Source organism: Homarus americanus, unplaced genomic scaffold, assembly GCF_018991925.1.
Source record: "Homarus americanus isolate GMGI-L3 unplaced genomic scaffold, GMGI_Hamer_2.0 scaffold32583, whole genome shotgun sequence".
Classification (NCBI taxonomy): domain Eukaryota; kingdom Metazoa; phylum Arthropoda; class Malacostraca; order Decapoda; family Nephropidae; genus Homarus; species Homarus americanus.
Window position 1 is genome coordinate 25,183,182 of NW_024713129.1, and position 19,272 is coordinate 25,202,453.

General features: G+C 36.3%; 1 protein-coding gene across 1 annotated transcript in view; it reads right to left on the bottom strand.

Moving 5' to 3' along the window:
* The window catches only part of LOC121869635, a 416,339-nt gene that overhangs the window by 174,975 nt on the left and 222,092 nt on the right, over positions 1 to 19,272 (bottom strand). The window contains exon 38 of the mRNA XM_042371146.1: positions 4,998 to 5,198. Within this exon, the coding sequence (XP_042227080.1) occupies positions 4,998 to 5,198 (201 nt within the window). The remainder of the gene's footprint in view (positions 1 to 4,997; positions 5,199 to 19,272) is intronic.

Sequence of the window (19,272 nt, forward strand, 5' to 3'; positions counted from 1 at the left end):
TTTCTATGCAACTGTCATTGAATTTCTGTATATGTAATGTATTTCATGGGGCAAAGGGAGACTCAGGAACGTAACTCCCGTATTTTATCTATTTCTTAAGAAAAAATTTATTTGCTTAATGTTTTTTGTATAACGTTGCATTTTCAGGAACATACCCTCGACGTTAAGTGAGGACTTACTTTACAGTACAGGAATGTGCAGTTTAGCAATCAGGATACATTCATAAAAGACAGATCGTTAAGTGAAGTGATTGCTGAATGAACAGAAATGAGAAATATCTTAAACAATGGATAATGAGGAATAATATCCGTGGAAATGGCACTCAGAGCGGGTGAGGCTGAGCTGTGAGATATGTTATTCTTCAACTTGTAATTTCTTGTACTCCGTTACATGCACACACATTCGTTATACAGAATGTGCAAAAAAATAATAATAATTATCATAAAGTCAAAAACATAAAGGGAATACAGAAAACCATTGCTATTCACAAGGGTTAGATTCCAAGGGATGGCACGAATTGGCAAAACCACGATTAACAACTTATACTACCTTAGTGCACTACTGTATACCTATACTGTGTATGAGAAACTTAAGTCACCAGTACTACTTACAATTGTATGTGGAATTTTGTAGACATCTGGTTCCTGAAGCATAGGGGATCATCAGGATCTCTGTTGGAAGAGGGTGATGCAGCGGTGGTTGATGGAGAGGCAGGTGGTGGAGAGGTGTGTGGCCGGGAGGTGAAGTGGTGGGTGGCTGGGAGGAGGGTGAAGTGGCAGCGGTAGTAGCTGACTGAGTGAGGGAGGGAGACAAACCAGCTGGTCAAGCAGCTGGTTCTTTCTTGAAAAACATCATGATTGTTTCCTCTTGGCTTAAGGTCTTTAAACATTTCCTGGTGGGGAAACAATACCTGGTTGATTTCTCGGACCATCTTAAGGCTCCATTCCATGGAAGGGTCATGGTCAACAATGAAATCAGTTACCACCTTCACATTTTGAAACAGTTCACCAAATTTTTTCAAGCCCCAACCTTCTTGTTGAAATTACATAATTTCTTCTGCTTCATCTTCCTCAGCACCTTTTACCAACTCTTCCGAATCCTCTTCTGCCAGTTCCTCTCCACGACCATCAATCAGATCTTCCACGTCTTCAGCAGCCATGTCCACAAACCCCTCACCACCCAACTGACGTCAACACCCACAATGTTAATCACATCCTTTACTATGAATGGAAATCCCTGGAAGTTATTCACACACTCAGGCCAACAAGCATTCACCGTCTCTGGTTTGAGTTCATTGAATGCTTCACTGATATTGGTAATGCAGTCTGCAATGCTATACTCCTTCCAACATCAAGGTCAGGAGCTGCATCCATGGCTTTTTATGTTTTAACTATGTTTTTGTCATGAGCAACCTGTGCCACTTTAGCATTTGCAGAAGCACTCGCTTGAAAAAAATCACAAATTGCTTGTTCACTCTCTCTTATGTACTGCAGTGTGAAATAAATCAACTTTCTTTGTCAGGGTCATCACTGACTTCTGCCTTTTACATTTTACTCCACTAGCATCACTAGCACTGACACTAGGCAGTCTTTTAGGGGCCATTTTCACACAGAAACACTAAAGTTTTAATAGTACAACACGAGATGCTGCGTCGCAGACAACGGTTGAGTGCGAAGAGAGGGAGAGGAGACGCTGCGGGTGCGTAGGGTGACTCATTGCGCTGTGGGAGAGGCTCGCAAGAAAGCCACCATAGCCACCACTTGCTTACCATGAATCGTCGAAATCTCGAATTGCAAACCCGCAAATGGCAAGGGTTTACTACAGTAAACAGATCTTACCTGGTCCACCTGTTAACTGACAAGAGCAGGAGGGGAGGGAGGAGTAATCACTTAAGTACACAATATCACTTTAGTACAGGGTAACGAACAGTCCGTACAATACTCAATAACATGCCGAAGTCACAAAAATGACAGCGATGTAGAGCAATAGGAACGATGTATACAGTATTCGATAATATACAGAGCAATATAGAAAAGCATCAATCACAATGTTCAAGGCAGAGTAAACACCAGTGAAATAAAGGCCTGGGTTCATAGGTGGTGCGTCGGTAGCATACCCCTACAATATGTAATTTCCATATAATAAACCTAGATAGGTACAGTACCCTCCCTGGTTACCAACAAAATAATTTTTAAAATCATTTCGAAAATTTAGATTGGCTGTTTCAAAAGTAGTATCTTATATAGCAGCTCCTTTTCCAAGTGGTTTAACGTTGGCCATGAAAATACTGTAAAATGTTGCCACGATCTCTGAGTGGGCCAGGAAACATACAGCATCACTCTCGGCATTTATTTTACACCACTTAATTTTTTTATTTCCACCTTATTTTAATATTAATATTTAATATTAATGATTATATAATACAGAATAGGCAGGTGAATAGAAAATTATTGTTTTTTTTTTTACATTATTAACTAACCCGGGCACAGGTCAACAACCCACATCAGGGCCTAGGGGCAAAAATAAAAATAAAAATAAAAATAAAAATAAAAATTAAAATAATAATAAAAATAATAATAAAAAAAAAATAAATAAATAAAAATAAAAAAAAATAAAAAAAATAAATAAAAAAATAAAAATAATAAAATAATAAAATAATAATAATAATAATAATAATAATAATAATAATAATAATAATAATAATAATAATAATAATAATAATAATAATAATAATTTATAAAAAAATAAAATATTCTTACCGGCTAAATAAAAATACAATATAATAATAATAAGATAATGCAGCAGAACGTCGATTTAAAGCGATTCAATTTAAGATTATTGATTTAAAGCGACACCCACAATTAAGGACAATGTTTTAATTTAAAATGAAAGTTTCCAATTTTGTGCACATCAATCTGGTGCATCATATTTTAAAATTTGCGCCTAATGTTTCTCTGGGCATGCTACACTGTCCTAAGGGCAAAGCTGTACTGTACATGTACTCAAAATAATGTACTAAATGATTTCTAAAATTTTTGTCTAGTGCAAACTATAGTATAGCATGATTATATTCAAATTAATCACTACCTTATAAGAATTCCAGCAATTAAAATTATGCTCTCCCAGGTCACTTCAGTGACATTTTATAAACAAAAAACAAAAACTCAATCTAAAGGACATAAATAAACAAATAAATACTTCACTAGACCTTTGGCCTCAACTGTCAAACGTGTCACTGTAACCTCCACTTCCTCCCCTCCCTTCCCTCTTCCCAGCCAGGGTTAAGTTTTTATCTTATATAATATCACAGACTAATGTTAGGAGAATATAATTTGCATTGCCGTCGCCCCTCCCGCACTAGATGTAGCTCTTCAAATGTGCAATTTCTGTGGATGACCCTGCCGGTCCCGTATTGGCCTCTCGAGTTGCCTCATAGCTAACCAATGAAGGTGACATCCTTAATAACTCATATCATTGTATCATAGCTGGTAGAACATCATACTCGATTCCGAGTGACAGTCAAGTAGTAGAGTATTCGTAGATGCTGGGGTGTATGGGTGGTGTTGGAGGGTGTATGGGTGGTGATGGAGGGTGTATGGGTGGTGTCGGAGTGTGTGTGTGTGTGTATGTGTGTGTGTAATGTTGGGTTGAGTGGAAGGTGTTGGAGGGAGCCAAACCTTTTTAAGGGATGAGGGGGGAGGTTACGCAGTCAGTTTTGTCTCGCCTGCCTTCCCTCCTTCCTCACTCAAGCATCTGCTAATTGTGATAAGGTGGGAGACCTGATGCTATATCAGGTCATCCATTGTTGAAGTGGGGGAATAGTGGGTCTTATGACGTGAAGATGTCTTGAATAAAAACAAAAGCTATGGTGCTCCAGTGTTTCCTTCTTACTGAATCTTACTGAATGTACACTCGCACCAAAAAGTATCGGTGCAGGGTGAGATCGACGAGTTCCGAAACGATACGTATACACTGTGATATGTCGGGAAGGTTGGTAAGTGTATCCTCATAACCCCCCCCCCCCACTAGGTGTTTAAGTGTTGCCATATGGCTGACAATCAGGGCTGCCAACATAAAGCTGGAACAACTCGCCTTTCCCAATACTTATCGTCACTGGTCTCAAATTCTTCACACTACAGTATGCACCGATACTTTTTGTTGCTAGTGTACAATATTGTATATGTAACTGTCATCACTTTAACATCTTAATGCTGCTTTAACACTGTTTTTTTGGCTGATTTTGCTCTGGTACAATAATGTACAGCACTGCACAACACAAATTTTACACAAAAACAGCAGCTAGTGATGGAACAACCTTCTACATTGGCAGCAGAATATGAGCCAAGTGATCAAAACAAGTAAGTCCCCCACACGCTTCGCACTTGGCGATGGGTTCGAGCACGATGCAATCTTTTGGAATGCCCAGAAAATTTATTCCCAGACCCATAAATATAAATTTGTTGACTTTTTCCAGAATTTTCTTGAAATTTTCATAAAATGCACCTGATTTTCAACTTCAGAATTTGTTCACAAACCCAGAATTGAGAATTTTAGCAGAAAAATTCCAAGCAGCTCTCAATTCCAGCTATTAGAGAGTTCTGGCTAAGGGGGATTCCAGCTAATGAAGATATTACTCTACTCACAAAAAAAATTAAAAAAATTAAATAATAATAACAATACTACTACTACTACTACTACTACTACTACTACTACTACTACTACTAATAATAATAATAATAATAATACAGTAATGACAATAACAACAACAAACATCAATAATAATAATAATAGTTATCACAACAATACAGTAATAATAACAAAAATACAGTAATAATAGCTGGTCACACTGATAGCCTGGTCTCATGCTACTCTTACTTTTCAATAATCAACTAAATATTGCCACCTATTCTAAAGGGTATTCTTTGTTTTCATGTAAATAGTCCCAGTTACATAATATTACTCAAAACTTTTTTTAAAAACATGTTAAGAGTTCTCACCTGAATGGATTAGGTTGTTTATGGTGTTCAGGAGACTGCAAGATTCCACGTGTGGTCAAGTCATTTTTCCAGGTTTGAGTGAATTTGTCCCGCAACTCAGGTAAGAGGGGTGTCAGATATGTCAGACTTGTAGCTGCCAGCAAACACTTGCCCAACAGCTGATTTGAAAGCAATTCTTGACTTTCTATTTCTGTTCGCCATCTGTCAAGGAATGATATAAATACTTATAAACATGATATAATAAGTGACAGTGCAAAAGATTGAGATACAGTATACTCTCGCTTTAATGGAATCAGATATAATGAACTCTCGATTTAGCGGAAAGCATTTTTTCGTTATTTTTCCCTCGATTTAGTGAACTAGTTCACTAAATCGAGATTAATTCCGTTAATACACTCACACCTACAGACACACACCTCAGACACATTACACAGTAAAACCTACTTCAGCCTATGGCAAATGTACTAAATGTAAAAAGAAAAAGAAATAATGATAAAGCAATTACTGTTCTGGAAAATCTGAGAAAATGGTGAGAAAATCACTCCAAACCTTTCTGCTCAGGGCCTGGGGACAAAGGTTCCCTGCATTATGAAAGATTGCATCATGTTTAACCACATCCTCACATGGTTGGTGCGTGGGTGGGAAGACCAACAATGGGTTTTGCTGGATTTTTCTGCTCTGGGTCTATTTATAATTATAAACAAATGTTTCTTAATATGTACAGTAGCTAAAGCAACTATCTTTGCATACTTTGTGGGAAACAATACGAGACCATGGACGATAAATTTTGGTATCTGAGGGCTGTCACTAATCACACGTGAAATTTTGGAACATATCGACCCCCCCCTGCACAGACAGTTGTTTTAGCTACTGTACATACAATATTAAAAAAGTAAAATACTACAGTTATAAATCAATGTAACTCTGAGCTGCATTAATGAGATAGTGAGGTGACAAGGCAGTAGGTGAGGTAACAGACCAAGACACTTATGCATCACACACATTAACAGCACTACTAAGCCATTGTCTCATAACATTTTACTATATAATTCCCATTTTAAAATTAAATGATACATGATGGCTCGATTTTGGTACATTTGCACTTAGACAACTGATCAGTGAATAAACCAGGGCATATGGAGATGTATCATATACTAGTGATGTCACAAAGCTTCAGAACTGCAACCACAATGCATAAATTATCTTAACCTGTACTCAAATGTACTAAGTTAATTACAAAAATGCTTATGTCTAGTGCAAACTTTGGGATGTTTAAACTCAAATTAATCGCCATCTTACAAGAATTCCAGCAATGCAAGTTATATTCTGCTAAGTCAATTCAGTGACATTTAATAAGCGAAAAACTTAAACTCCCTGGTTTGTATAATCATAAGTCCCTGTCTCCATGTCTCCACTGAAAACTACACATTAATCTCCCCTCCTGTCTCTCAACATCCACCTCCCCCTTCCCCTTTCTCCCAGCCAGCAGGGGAGGCAAGATGGTGGTGGGTGATAAAGATTTTACAGATGAAGGTGGTTTTAGGCCCGGGTGGGCTATTCCCCATAAATAAACTGTCTTCCGAGATAGAAGACGAGCCGTGGTCACCATGATTGACCAGACCGTACAAAAAATTGCCCCAAACACAATATCCGAGAGACATAATCAAAATAAAAGTCACTCAATTTCCTCACCGTTCTATTGCAACACAAATTAGCTGAGCTTTCCTTGTGCGTGTTAACAGCTGATTCGCCAGGCAAAAAGATGACAGTGGCAGTGCGTGTGATGGAGGGTGCGAGAAGAGGTTTTGAGAATTGCAATTAAATGCCAGGTAGCGACGTGTCCTCGTAATATTACGTATTTAAGTAATTATTAGATGTTTTAATTGCCTGTATGTTGGCCTGGTGAGTTAATGCAAAGCATATACAAACGTAGGTATAAAGCTAGACGTCGCATTCTTGATTGAACAAAAATGTATATATATTCTGCCAAGTCAATCCAGTGACATTTTATAAAAAAAATTTCAACTCCCTCTATATGACATATAAAGACGCACTTGGTAACCTTCGCCGCCCGGCTATCAATACCTCACCTCACCTCACCTCCTCTTCCCCATCCTCCCAGCCAGGGTGAAGATGGTTTTACGCTTAAAGTTTTATCTTATAAAATGTCACGGAATTGACTTGGTTACTGTTTGATCTCAAGAGAGAAAAATTTTGTAGCAAATTTTCAACTCATATTTTCTGGTAGATATACGTAACTTTCTTCATTTATTTATACCATTTACATGCACACATCATCCTAAATATATACTGTGAAAAAAGTAAAAGAAATAATTGTCCTAACAGCAAACCTGTACTCAAATGTACTTAATTAATTACTAAAAATTTTATCTCTTGTGCAAACTATGTGATGTTTATACTCAAATTAATTACTATCTTGTAAGAATTCCAGCAATGTAAGTTATATTCTGTCATGTCAATTCAGTGACATTTTATAATAGCAAAACTTAAACTCCCTCTACTTGACAACTATGCACTTCATTATCTCCCCTCCCAAACAGCTCACCCCCCTCCCCCTTCCTCCCAGCCAGGGTGAAGGCAGATTTAGGCTTAAAGTTTTTTATCTTATAAAATGTAGCTGAATAGACTAAACAGAATATAAATTGCATTGCTGGAATCCTTGCAAGATTGCAAAGAATTTGAGTATAAACATCACATAGTTTGCACAAGAGATAATTTTTTTTAGTCCTTTAGTGTAGTACAAAGTGTGTACAGTAATATTGCTCAAAATTATGACTTTTTCACATTTAATTTACATTTAATATTTGTTTAATTTATGTTTCGAGCAGTCTATAGTGCTTTAGAGACACAGGAGGTATATAATTAGTAGGTCAGTGGTGTACAGTCAACCCTCACTTTACGCGGTCCCACATTCCGCGTTTCCACGTTTACACGGTGCCCTGCCAGAACCCAGGATGCTCACATTCCGCAGTGGGTGTACCCCTTTACGCAGGTGAAGTATAATTATTTAATTTAACTCATAAAATTCATACAAATTATCCGGCCAGAATATAATTTACATTGCTGGAATTCTTACAATTTGATGATCATTTTGAATATAAACATCATAGATTTTGCATTAGACATACAAATTTTGGATATAATGTTTACTCTGAGTAAATATGTTATCTTTTGTGCAAAATATATGACATTTATATTCAAAATATTCCTGGTCTTACACGGAATCCAGCAATGTCAATTATATTATCCCAACTTTAGTCTGATTTATTATTTATAACTAAAAAGGTAAACAGTCTGGTATTCCCACACATTCATCTGGTAGGGAGGGTTGGGGGGGGGTGGGAAGGAGGAAGGGACCGGCGACCGACCACCTGGCACGTGTGAAGAATTTTTTTTTTTATTAACTGAAGATATTTGTTTTAGCTCATAAAATTCATACAAATTACCCGGCCAGAATATAATTTAAATTGCTGGAATTCTTACAATTTGATGATCATTTTGAATATAAACATCATATATTTTGCATTAGACATACAAATTTTAGATAAAATGTTTACTCTGAGTAGATATGTTCTCTTTTGTGCAAAATATATGACATTTATATTCAAAATATTCCTGGTCTTACAAGGAATCCAGCAATGTCAATTATATTATCCTAACTTTAATCTGAGGTATTATTTAATACAAAATGTTAAAATCTAAATTTTTCACCCAACCTTTCTCTTGAAGGGAGGATTGGTGGGGGGTGGGGGGAGGGTTGGGACTGACCGCCTTGTCGGAAGAGGGGGAAGGCAAGGTGGGGTACTTTGATTGACAGATAGTGTCCTGAAGATTATTATTTTTTTATTAACTGAAGATATTTGTTTTAGCTCATAAAATTCATACAAATTACCCGGCCAGAATATATACTTACATTGCTGGAATTTACAATTTGATGATCATTTTGGAATATAAACATCATAGATTTTGCATTAGACATACAATCTTAGATACAGGTTGTACCTCTCTAGTCCGGCATTCTGTGGTCCGGAACGATTTTAGTTTGTCCAATAGGTAGATAGGCAGATTTTTTATTTTTTTTATTTTTTTTGCTTCTCTGAATTATTATTATTATTACAGGAGTATTAAATTTTTGCCCCTCAGGCCCCAATGCGGGCCAGTGACCTATGCCCGGGTGGGCTAATCCCCTTAAAAAAAAAAAAAGCCCCGGGAAATTAAGTTTTGTTTACATACGGCAGTTCGGCTGCACTCAATCTCTCTCTCTGCTTGCCTATCCCAGCCGTTACCAACGCCTCTTCCCTCCCAGACCAGATATCCCTCCTCCTAGTCACAGGCCTGGCATTTGACATTATTAGGGACCTGCCACTCTTTGCCATAAACAGATAAAATGTACCGGGAACTTTCCCCCCCACACACTCATCATTCTCTCACTTTATGTAACTTGACAGAACCTATGACCCTTCAAGCTTTTACGCCCCACGTAATGAAATAAGTAAAAGCAAGTAGCCTGGCTATAACAACGCTAATTGTGTTCTTGTAAAATATCGTGTTATAGAAAATCGCGTAATAGAAATAACAGGGCTTATGGAGAAAATAGGGTTAGGTGCAGTTTACTCGAAATCGAAAAAATTTAGTAGTTAGCCTAACACAAAGGATAGCACAGTCTAAATAAATGTTACATTCATATCTAATAATGAAATCATACAGTAAATTTTACACTTTACCTTGAAAAAATATGAATGTAACTTGATGGGGGAGAAGGGTGATTTTGAGGTTGATAACATCAAGCTTCTCTTCAAGTGTTATATCCTTTCTTTTACGATAATCACCGGGAATTCTATCATCAGAATGCTTTTTGGAGATATTCTTCTTTACCATATTCACAGTTAATACCACAAAATTGGAGAAATAGTAAGCAAAAATCGCGTTATAGCAAACAAGCGATCACGTTATACAAATATTGTTCCGAATTCATAAATCGCGTTAGAGCAAATTCGCGTTATCAAAACACGCCAAGAGAAGCAGAACCTACTTGTATGAAATTACATTCTGTTGGCGCTGTAAACGCTTCTGCAGGCTTCAATTTGCACAGGATGGGCAGTTCATTAAACTAGTCTCAAAATCTGAAATCTGGAATCTGCTTGTCCATACAGAGTACAACATTTAACCCTTCAATATATATGAGCAGTAAATAAGTGTCGCTTTCATATTCTTATGTAGAGTAATGATATGTTTTCACATGTGCGCACTTACATACGCGCAGTCTCACTTTTTTTTACCATTAATGGTTAGCTACTTATATTGTTCCATTTATTAACATTAAATAACATTACAGGTACTTCAAACAACCATATTAATTTTTTTACATTAATTTTACTACAGCTAAAATCAGGGTCTTATTTTCTTCAGTTTTATATGTAGAACCAATCAGTCACTGGTTTTGTAAGCTTTAACATAAACAATGCCGGCAGCCGTCTCGTCTCCTCTAATATTCCACGTATTATTAATAAATTGTATTGTTAATTTTGCACACACAAACATTAATTCAATAAAAACAAATTCAGAAACATTAATTAAAATATATGAACAGAAAATAAGTGTTGCTTTTATATTCTTATGTAAAGTAATGACGATATATTTTCACGTGTGCGCATGCGCACTTACATACGCGATCTCTCTTTTTTCTTTACCATTATCGTTAGCTACTTCTATTGTTCCATTTATTAACATTAAATAATATTACTTAAAACAACCATATTAATTTTACTACAGCTACAACCAAGGTCTTATTTTCTTCAGTTTTATATGTAGAACCAGTCAGTCACTGGTTTTGTAATCAACAAAAACAATGCTGTGTCATTTCCTCGTGTGTTTTAATATTCTATGTATTATTAATGAATTTTATTGCTCATTTTGCACACATAAACATTAATTCAATAAAAAAGACATTCAGTAATAAACAATAATGTATCTTTTGTACATAAGAGAAATGACCCTGTTTACACGATTATGCACGTCGTCTGCACGTTGGCGGGCCGTTCAAACCCGTCGAAATTCAAGTTTCCGCCGTCAAAATTTTTATTTATTTATTTTTTTGTGTTCCAATAAAATACGTTAAGAATTAAAAACTCGCAGAATTTGAGAAGCTACTATACGACATTTAACTCTTCAATATGTCTTCAAAGAGACCATGATGCAGAGAAAGTGGTGCTAGTGCTTCCAGGCATAAGCACAAGTCACTATCTATCCAGGAAAAGGGTGAATTTCCATGGTCCAGCAATTTCCATGGTCCGGCACCGGTCAGGTCCCGAGGTTGCCGGACTAGAGAGGTACAACCTGTAGTACGTTTACTGAGTAAATATGTTATCTTTTGTGCAAAATATATGACATTTATAGAGTTCAAAATATTCCTGGTCTCGCGGCGAATCCAGCAATGTCAATTACATTATCCTAACTTTAGTTTGAGGTATTATCTATTACTATACCTGGTTTTCCCCCAAAAATTTCTCAGAGGGAAGAGCCAGCGAGTGTAGTGTGAGAAGAGGGGGAGGGAGTCGAGTCCATTATTTGAATGGACATTAACTTGGCGACTGTATTTCTCTATTTCTCTTAAGTATTAATTGTGTGCATGTACCATCATAAAATTAAGATGTTATTTTTACTAGAACATAGGTATTGTGTTGGAAAAGTGGAGTTTGGGGGTCAGCTGGTCTCTATTTCATTTAATCCCATATGTTATGTTATTCACTTTACGTGTTTCTCACTTTCCGCGGTACCCTGTGGGTTACATTAACCGCGTAAAGTGAGGGTTGACTGTATTGTTGAATTAATATTACCTGACCTTGGTTGGTCCAGCAAAACAGATAATCAGCAAGGCTTTGGAACAGAGTGCGGAAATCGGTGGTGTACCTTTATTGAGCTTGTCATTGAAGGAGATCACATTGGAAACGTTTCATAGAATTTATTAAGGATCATTATGGGATCAAATTTATCTCCCTATCACAATTAGCCACACTTGAGTGAGGAAGGAGAGAAATGCTTGGCAACACTCCTTTCCACCCCATCTCTCTGATCACCCACACCTTTCTGCTTTTTTCCTCCATATTTTAAAATGTTGTAGCATATGTTGAAGGGATACAATTTTGCTCATTTATACTTATACTTTTCACAATCTTTCAAAAATACTTTAGCTTTGTCTTTATTCAAGACATCTTCAGGTCATGAGACCCACTAATTCATCATCCAAGAAGGGTGACCTGACATTCCATCTGAAGGTCAGTAATATGAAGACCACTAATCCCCACCCTACCTCCACCTGACATTACATCAGGTCAGGTCAGGTCTCCTCCCAAAATACTTCAGCTTTTGTGTTTATTCAAGACATCTTCAGGTCATGTGACCCACAAATCCCCACCCAAGAAGAGTGACCTGACATTCCATCCCTGTAAATTCAGTTGCCTCTGAAGATATCTTGAATAAAGACAAAAGCTAGGTGCTCCAGTGTATACTTAATTGACCGAGAGGTAGCAGTGAACAACATCTGCGGTGGCAGCAGGACACAGACTGAACTGACGAAGCTCGATTTAGTGGAAATTTTATTTAACAAACAGGGGTGGCTCGAATTTGTTATAAATCCGAAAAAATAATGTACATTAAAAATGTAAGAAAGTTAGGAGAAAAAAAGGGATTACATGAGGCTTAACAGAAAACATATGATGTGGATGGTGATATAAAAGCAAGTACAGGTACAGTTTGAAATTAAGTTAATTCAGTATGTGAAGAAACTAAATACATATGAAGGATTGATACTGTAATCCCATATCATGGCAGAGCCGAGACCAACCAGCTTGAGTTTATGTTCTCGCTAAGCTGTTGGTCTAAACGAGAATACCTTAACATTACTGGCCATGAGTCTTTAGTGGGATTTAGGGGTGCAGAGGGTGAGGCCAAAACCTCCTTTTGCATGGAAAAACTTATTTGCACCCCCATACTTTTTTAAGTTGTGCCTCTAACAACCTTTGGTTTCTTCCATCTTAAATAGACAATGAATTTCCTGAACCAGAAATAAGATATGCTAATGACAGTCCCATAGATCCATGGATTTTGTATCTAGATCAATATGAAGGAAACAAATTCTGAGAGAAGCGGGATAAATCAGGGCCCAAAAACGGTGGATATAACATTAAATATATCTGTAAAGGGAACCTATACATTATCTTTTCCCAGGGCTCCGACCAGCTCTTGGCAGCACTATTCTGGAGCACTGAATTATAATGGACCAGTATGGTGAATTAAGGGTAAGACATCCTGTTATTTCAATTTTTTTAAATTCATCTTAAAACTCCTAATAGCTGAGACGAGAATATAGAATCAATTTTTCACATAGTTCTTGTAAATTTCTTTTGCATTTCTGAATGAATAATAATCCAAGTTAAAAGCATTCTCCCATAAGCTAATGAATCATCCACTTGCTGTCTCCAGTAGGTTAAATTCTACCTAACCCAATTCCTGAATTTAAAATACGTTATTAGTAGCAAACACATTAATATTATTTTAATTAATTAAATAAATAATTTTGTATACTGTATATAAAAGTTGGATTCATAACTTCTGTACTGGAGATGATAACATGAGGCGATTAACATACATACGGCAGAAACCCAACTCTTCAGAGGTAGCTAAGCAATAACCATTTCTGAACTCAGTACAAGCATTACAATCTATTAATGCCATACCTACAACATTTATTTTTAAATCTACAAATACCTGATACAACTGAAGATTTACAGATAACTTTCTTTTCACATTTGGGTCAGTTAACATCACTAAGCGGCATTGTAGCCAAGTTAGACTCGTCACTGTCATAACCAGGCTACTGGACCAAGCTGTGAGGTGTCATGGATATTTTTCAACTTCATTATTTTGGGAAGATTTATGTAACGTTCTTCATTTATTTTTACTCAATTACATGTACACACCATACTACATACATATTGTGAAACAAAGTAAAGGAAATAATTGTCATAAGGGCAAACACATAAAGGAAATATACATTTCTTTGCACATGACTTAGCTGGCTCAGTGGGGGAGCAGGAGGAGGGCACAGAGTGTGTAAAGGGGGGGCACTGCTGGGGAGTTGGCAGAGGTAGTATCTCTGCTGGTCTCTGTTGCTATGGTGAAGCAGGGGTGCATGCAAATGGCATATGTGTTAAGCTTTCATTTGGCTTTTCTTTACTTGTTTGGCAACACAGTACCGGTATAGTATTTTTTGTTGTAATTTATTTATTTATTTATTTATTTATTTACTGTATTTTATTCCTCATATTTACTGGTACTGTATACACAAGTTCCTTGCTTAAATCAGATTTTTTTATCACATTTTTGTCTTTACATGGTTTTGAATGGCAGTTTACCATAATTAACACTCATAATTATTCATAACTACACTTGTGCGACAGTTCAAATTTAGGAGCCACTGAGTGTTGTCAGAGCTGGCCACCAGCTGGTGATGCGTGTCGATGTTTACTGTACCCGTCTGGTGCCAGTTTCTGAACACTGAAGCTCCCTCATACATTCCAGTTATTTTGTGCTTTTTATGGGTATTTAGTAATTATGTCTCATTATACTAAGAAGACGAAGTAGATGCCCTCAAGATGAAGGCAAGTTAGTGAAGAAGCGGTCTGTGTTCATGTTAGAAGAAAAATAGGTATCACTAAGTCAGTGGAAAGTGGGGAATTATTTACTGCTGTAGGGCCGGCATTATTTTATCAATGAATCAACAGTGAGAACCATCTGCATATCTAACAAGAAAATAAGGAGTGTATTTACCGATGCTTCTCCACGTTTTGTGACCAATGTTGTGCATGTACTTAAAGATCCATTTGTTCTCAAGATGGAAAAGCAATGTTCATATGGCTTCAAGATTGTTACAGGAAACATTGAGGTGTGAGTTTAGGTGTAAGTGTAAGTGAGTGTAGTACATTTTATAAATGTTGAATGTTTATACGTATTAATGTGTAGACTAACCTTAAAATTGTTTATGGTGGCGGTATGCCCAAATATTGTAGGGTTCAGGGACCTACCTATTTTTTACATTAGGTCTTTTATTTATTTAAGGAAAGTTCCATGAAAATTAAAAAATATTATGTGCAAAATTCGAGCAAGCGGTGTTGCCTATCGCCATATGTGGACGAAGTTTTATAGAGATATTTGTAATATTCATGCAGCTATGTATAGTTCCCCCCACACATCCCCGTGGGTAGACATATGAATGATCATGGTAAAATATTTTTTCCCCAAAATAGGAATATGTATATCACAAAAAGACTTAAAAATTTAATTCAAACAACTCTCTTTCTATCTGGCAAGTGCAGGAGAGAGAGGAGTTGTGTACCTTGCTGCACTGCACATTTTATCTCACTTGTACTGCTGTACCAGGCTTCTCTCCTTGAACATCAAAATGGCATGTGATTCAAAACATAAAAAGCAACTGAAGGAAGCACATGACAAGAGCATTGCTAAATCCAAGAGGAATAAAACAGAAAAAGAAAAAATAGCGCTAAGGCGAACAGCGGTAATAGCCGTCCGGCTCAGAATGAGCACTTACACAGGGGAGAAAGATTGAGAAACTTGTATCTCAAAACGAACTTTTCAACAGTCAGATTGAAATTTCTTTGCCAGTTTTTGACAGATTTCAATGAAACAAAAACTCAGCACAGGAAGAACCTTTCCTCAACATAATACCACCTTCCAATTTTTTCTGTCTTGTAAGATTTATAATTGGTTGAATATTTTATCTCAATAAGAAGAAGGAAGTACAGTAGAGCGTCGATTTAAAGCGATTCAATTTAAGATTATTGATTTAAGTGACACCACAATTAAGGACAATGTTTTAATTTAGCGAATCTTTCCTATTTTGCAGCGAGTCAATCTGGTGCATCATATTTTAAAATTACGTGCTTAATGTTTCTCTGGGCATGTTACACGGTTCTAAGGGCAAAGCTATACTGTACATGTACACCAAAATAATGTACTAAATGATTCCTAAGATTGTTGTCTAGTGCAAACTATAGCATGATTATATTAAAATTAATCACTGCAGAATCTTATAAATTCCAGCAATGTAAATTATATTCTCAGATCACTTCTGTAACATTTTATAAACAAAAAACAAAAACTCAATCTAAAGGACATAAATAAACAAATGAATAGTTCACTAAACCTTCGGCCTCAACTGTCCAAGCGTGTCACTGTCACCTCCCCCTTCCCAGCCAGGGTTGGGTGGTTATAAGCTTCAAGTTTTTTTCTTATATAATATCACAGACTAAAGTTAGGAGAAATAATTTGCATTGCTAGAATCCTTGCAAGACAGCAAATAATTTGAATATAAACATCTGTAAATTTTGCACAGGAGATACAAATTTTAGCCCTTTGTAATAAAATTAATTAAAACTAAAATTTGTATGTCTAATACGAACTATAGCATGTATACAGTATTACCCGCCCTAACGCGGTGTTTCATATAGCGTTTTTCATATCACCTGGTGCCTCGCCAGAGCTGAACTTTCACTTAACGCGGGTTTTTTCCACATATACGCGGTGAGTGTCCGGCTCGAGAGCTATTTTTAGATTCGCCCCACCCCCCACCCGCCACCCTGCCTGACTGCCTGTTTTAGCTCATAAAATTCATACAAATTACCCAGCCAGAATATAATTTACATTGCTGGAATTCTTACAATATGATGATTATTTTGAATATAAACATCATAGATTTTGCATTAGACATACAAATTTTAGATGTAAAGTTTATTCTGAGTAAATATGTTATCTTTTGTGAAAAATATATGACATTTATATTCAAAATATTCCTGGTCTTACAAGGAATCCAGCAATGTCAATTATATTATCCTAACTTTAGTTTGAGGTATTATTTATTACTAAAAGGTAAATATTCTGGTTTTCCCACACATCTGGTGAGACGGTTGGTGGGGGGTGGGGGGGAGGGAGGGACCGAACGACCATCTGTTACAGTGAAGAATATTTTTATTTTTTTATTAACTAAAGATATTTGTTTTAGCTCATAAAATTCATACAATTACCCGGTCAGAATATAATTTACATTGCTGGAATTCTTATAATTTGGTGATCATTTTGAATATAAACATCATAGATTTTGCATTAGACATACAAATTTTAGATGTAAAGTTTATTCTGAGTAAATATGTTATCTTTTGTGAAAAATATATGACATTTATATTCAAAATATTCCTGGTCTTACAAGGAATCCAGCAATGTCAATTATATTATCCTAACTTTAATCTGAGGTATTATTTAATACAAAATGTTAAAATTTAGTTTTTTCACCCAACCTTTCTCTTGAAGGGAGGATTGGTGGAGGGTGGGGGGGAGGGTTGGGACTGACCGCGCGGTTGGAAGAGGGGGGGAGGCAAGGTGGGGTACTTTGATTGACAGATAGTGTCGTGAAGAATATTTTTTTTATTATTAACTGAAGATATTTGTTTTAGCTCATAAAATTCATACAAATTACCCGGCCAGAATATAATTTACATTGCTGGAATTCTTACAATTTGGTGATCATTTTGAATATAAACATCATATATTTTGCATTAGACACAAATTTTAGATAAAATGTTTTCTCTGAGTAAATATGTTATCTTTTGTGCAAAATATATGACATTTATATTCAAAATATTCCTGGTCTTACAAGGAATCCAGCAATGTCAATTGTATTATCCTAACTTTAGTTTGAGGTATTATTTATTAAAATTTAGTGGTTTTCCTCAAAATTTCAGAGGAGGGAAGAGCCAGCAGTGTAGGAGAAGAGGGTAGGGGAGTTGAGTCCATTATTTGAATGGACATTAACTTGGCGACTGTATTTCTACTTTTAAATATTAATTGTGTGCATGTACCATCATAAAATTAAGATGTTATTTTTACTACACAACATAGTTACGTGTCGTCAAAGTGAGCTTGGGGGTCACGTTTTATTGGAATTAATCCCATATGTTCTCAAGGTTCACTTATCACAGCCACTTAACGCTGCATCCTCTGGGCTCCCATTGACTGCGAGTGGGTACAACTGTATATTCAAATTAATCACTATTTTATAAGAATTCCAGCAATGTTAATTATATTCTCCCAGGTCAGTTTAGTGATATTTTATAAGAGAAAAACTTAAAGTCACTCTTAAGGACAGATAAATAAATAAGCACTAGACCTTGGCATCAACTGTCAAACATATCACCTCACCTCCCACCCTCCCCCCCATCTTCCCAGCCAGTAAACAGACCATTTTGCATCCCTTAATTTTAGCTGTGTTGATTTATGAGTGTTTGTTTTAACATAATACTACAAAAAACAATGTTTTGTTTATTCTAGGAGATGGGCTGAGGTGCATCTGGGTAGACTCTCAGTCTTTTTAGTATTTTGTGTTTCTCTCAAGTACCAAACTAAATTATTCCATTGAAACAACACTTCGCTTTAGTGTGAATTCGGTTTAAAGTGACCTCTCTTGGAACATATCTATTGTTATATCGACTTTCTACATGGAGAAATGCTGTCTTGAAAATTTAGAAAGGGGTGAGAAACGGTGTAAGGGGGTTGAAAAATTTTTTGAAGGGTAGAAGGGGGGTTACGGGGCTAGAATTGATGTATGTACATATGATCCTTGATATATGACAGGAATATCATAACAATTGACTAATATTAAAATCACCTACACCTTAAACCGGAATTACCCCTTAACTTGGTTTTTTAGAACATGGGGGATTTGGGGGCCCTAACCCCCTGTGCTATACAAGGAATCAGTGTGTATCATTTTAATAAAATTATGGCTATAGGAGGAAAATACACAAAAGTTTTTTCCTAAATACTCCCTGCTGAAATAGTGGGTGCATTTTATATGGACGTGCGTCTTTTTGGACGTGCGTCTTTTTGGACGTGCGTCTTTTTGGACGTACGTCTTATGTGCCCTAAATTGTGGTAACACTCTTGGGTTTGGGCAGGCACTCTCCTGCGAGACATTCGAGGTCTGGCCTGTTACTCACCTCACCACACAAGAGATAATTGTACATAATGAGTCATAGCAAGCTTGGTATTTGAGATAAAGAGGTGGGATTCATTGCTATAGCATTGTAAATAAATTATATACAAACAATTCTACATGATTAATGATGATGCAATAATTATTTCCCTATGTAAGAGTGAGTAGAATATAAAATATTTGTTAAGACTT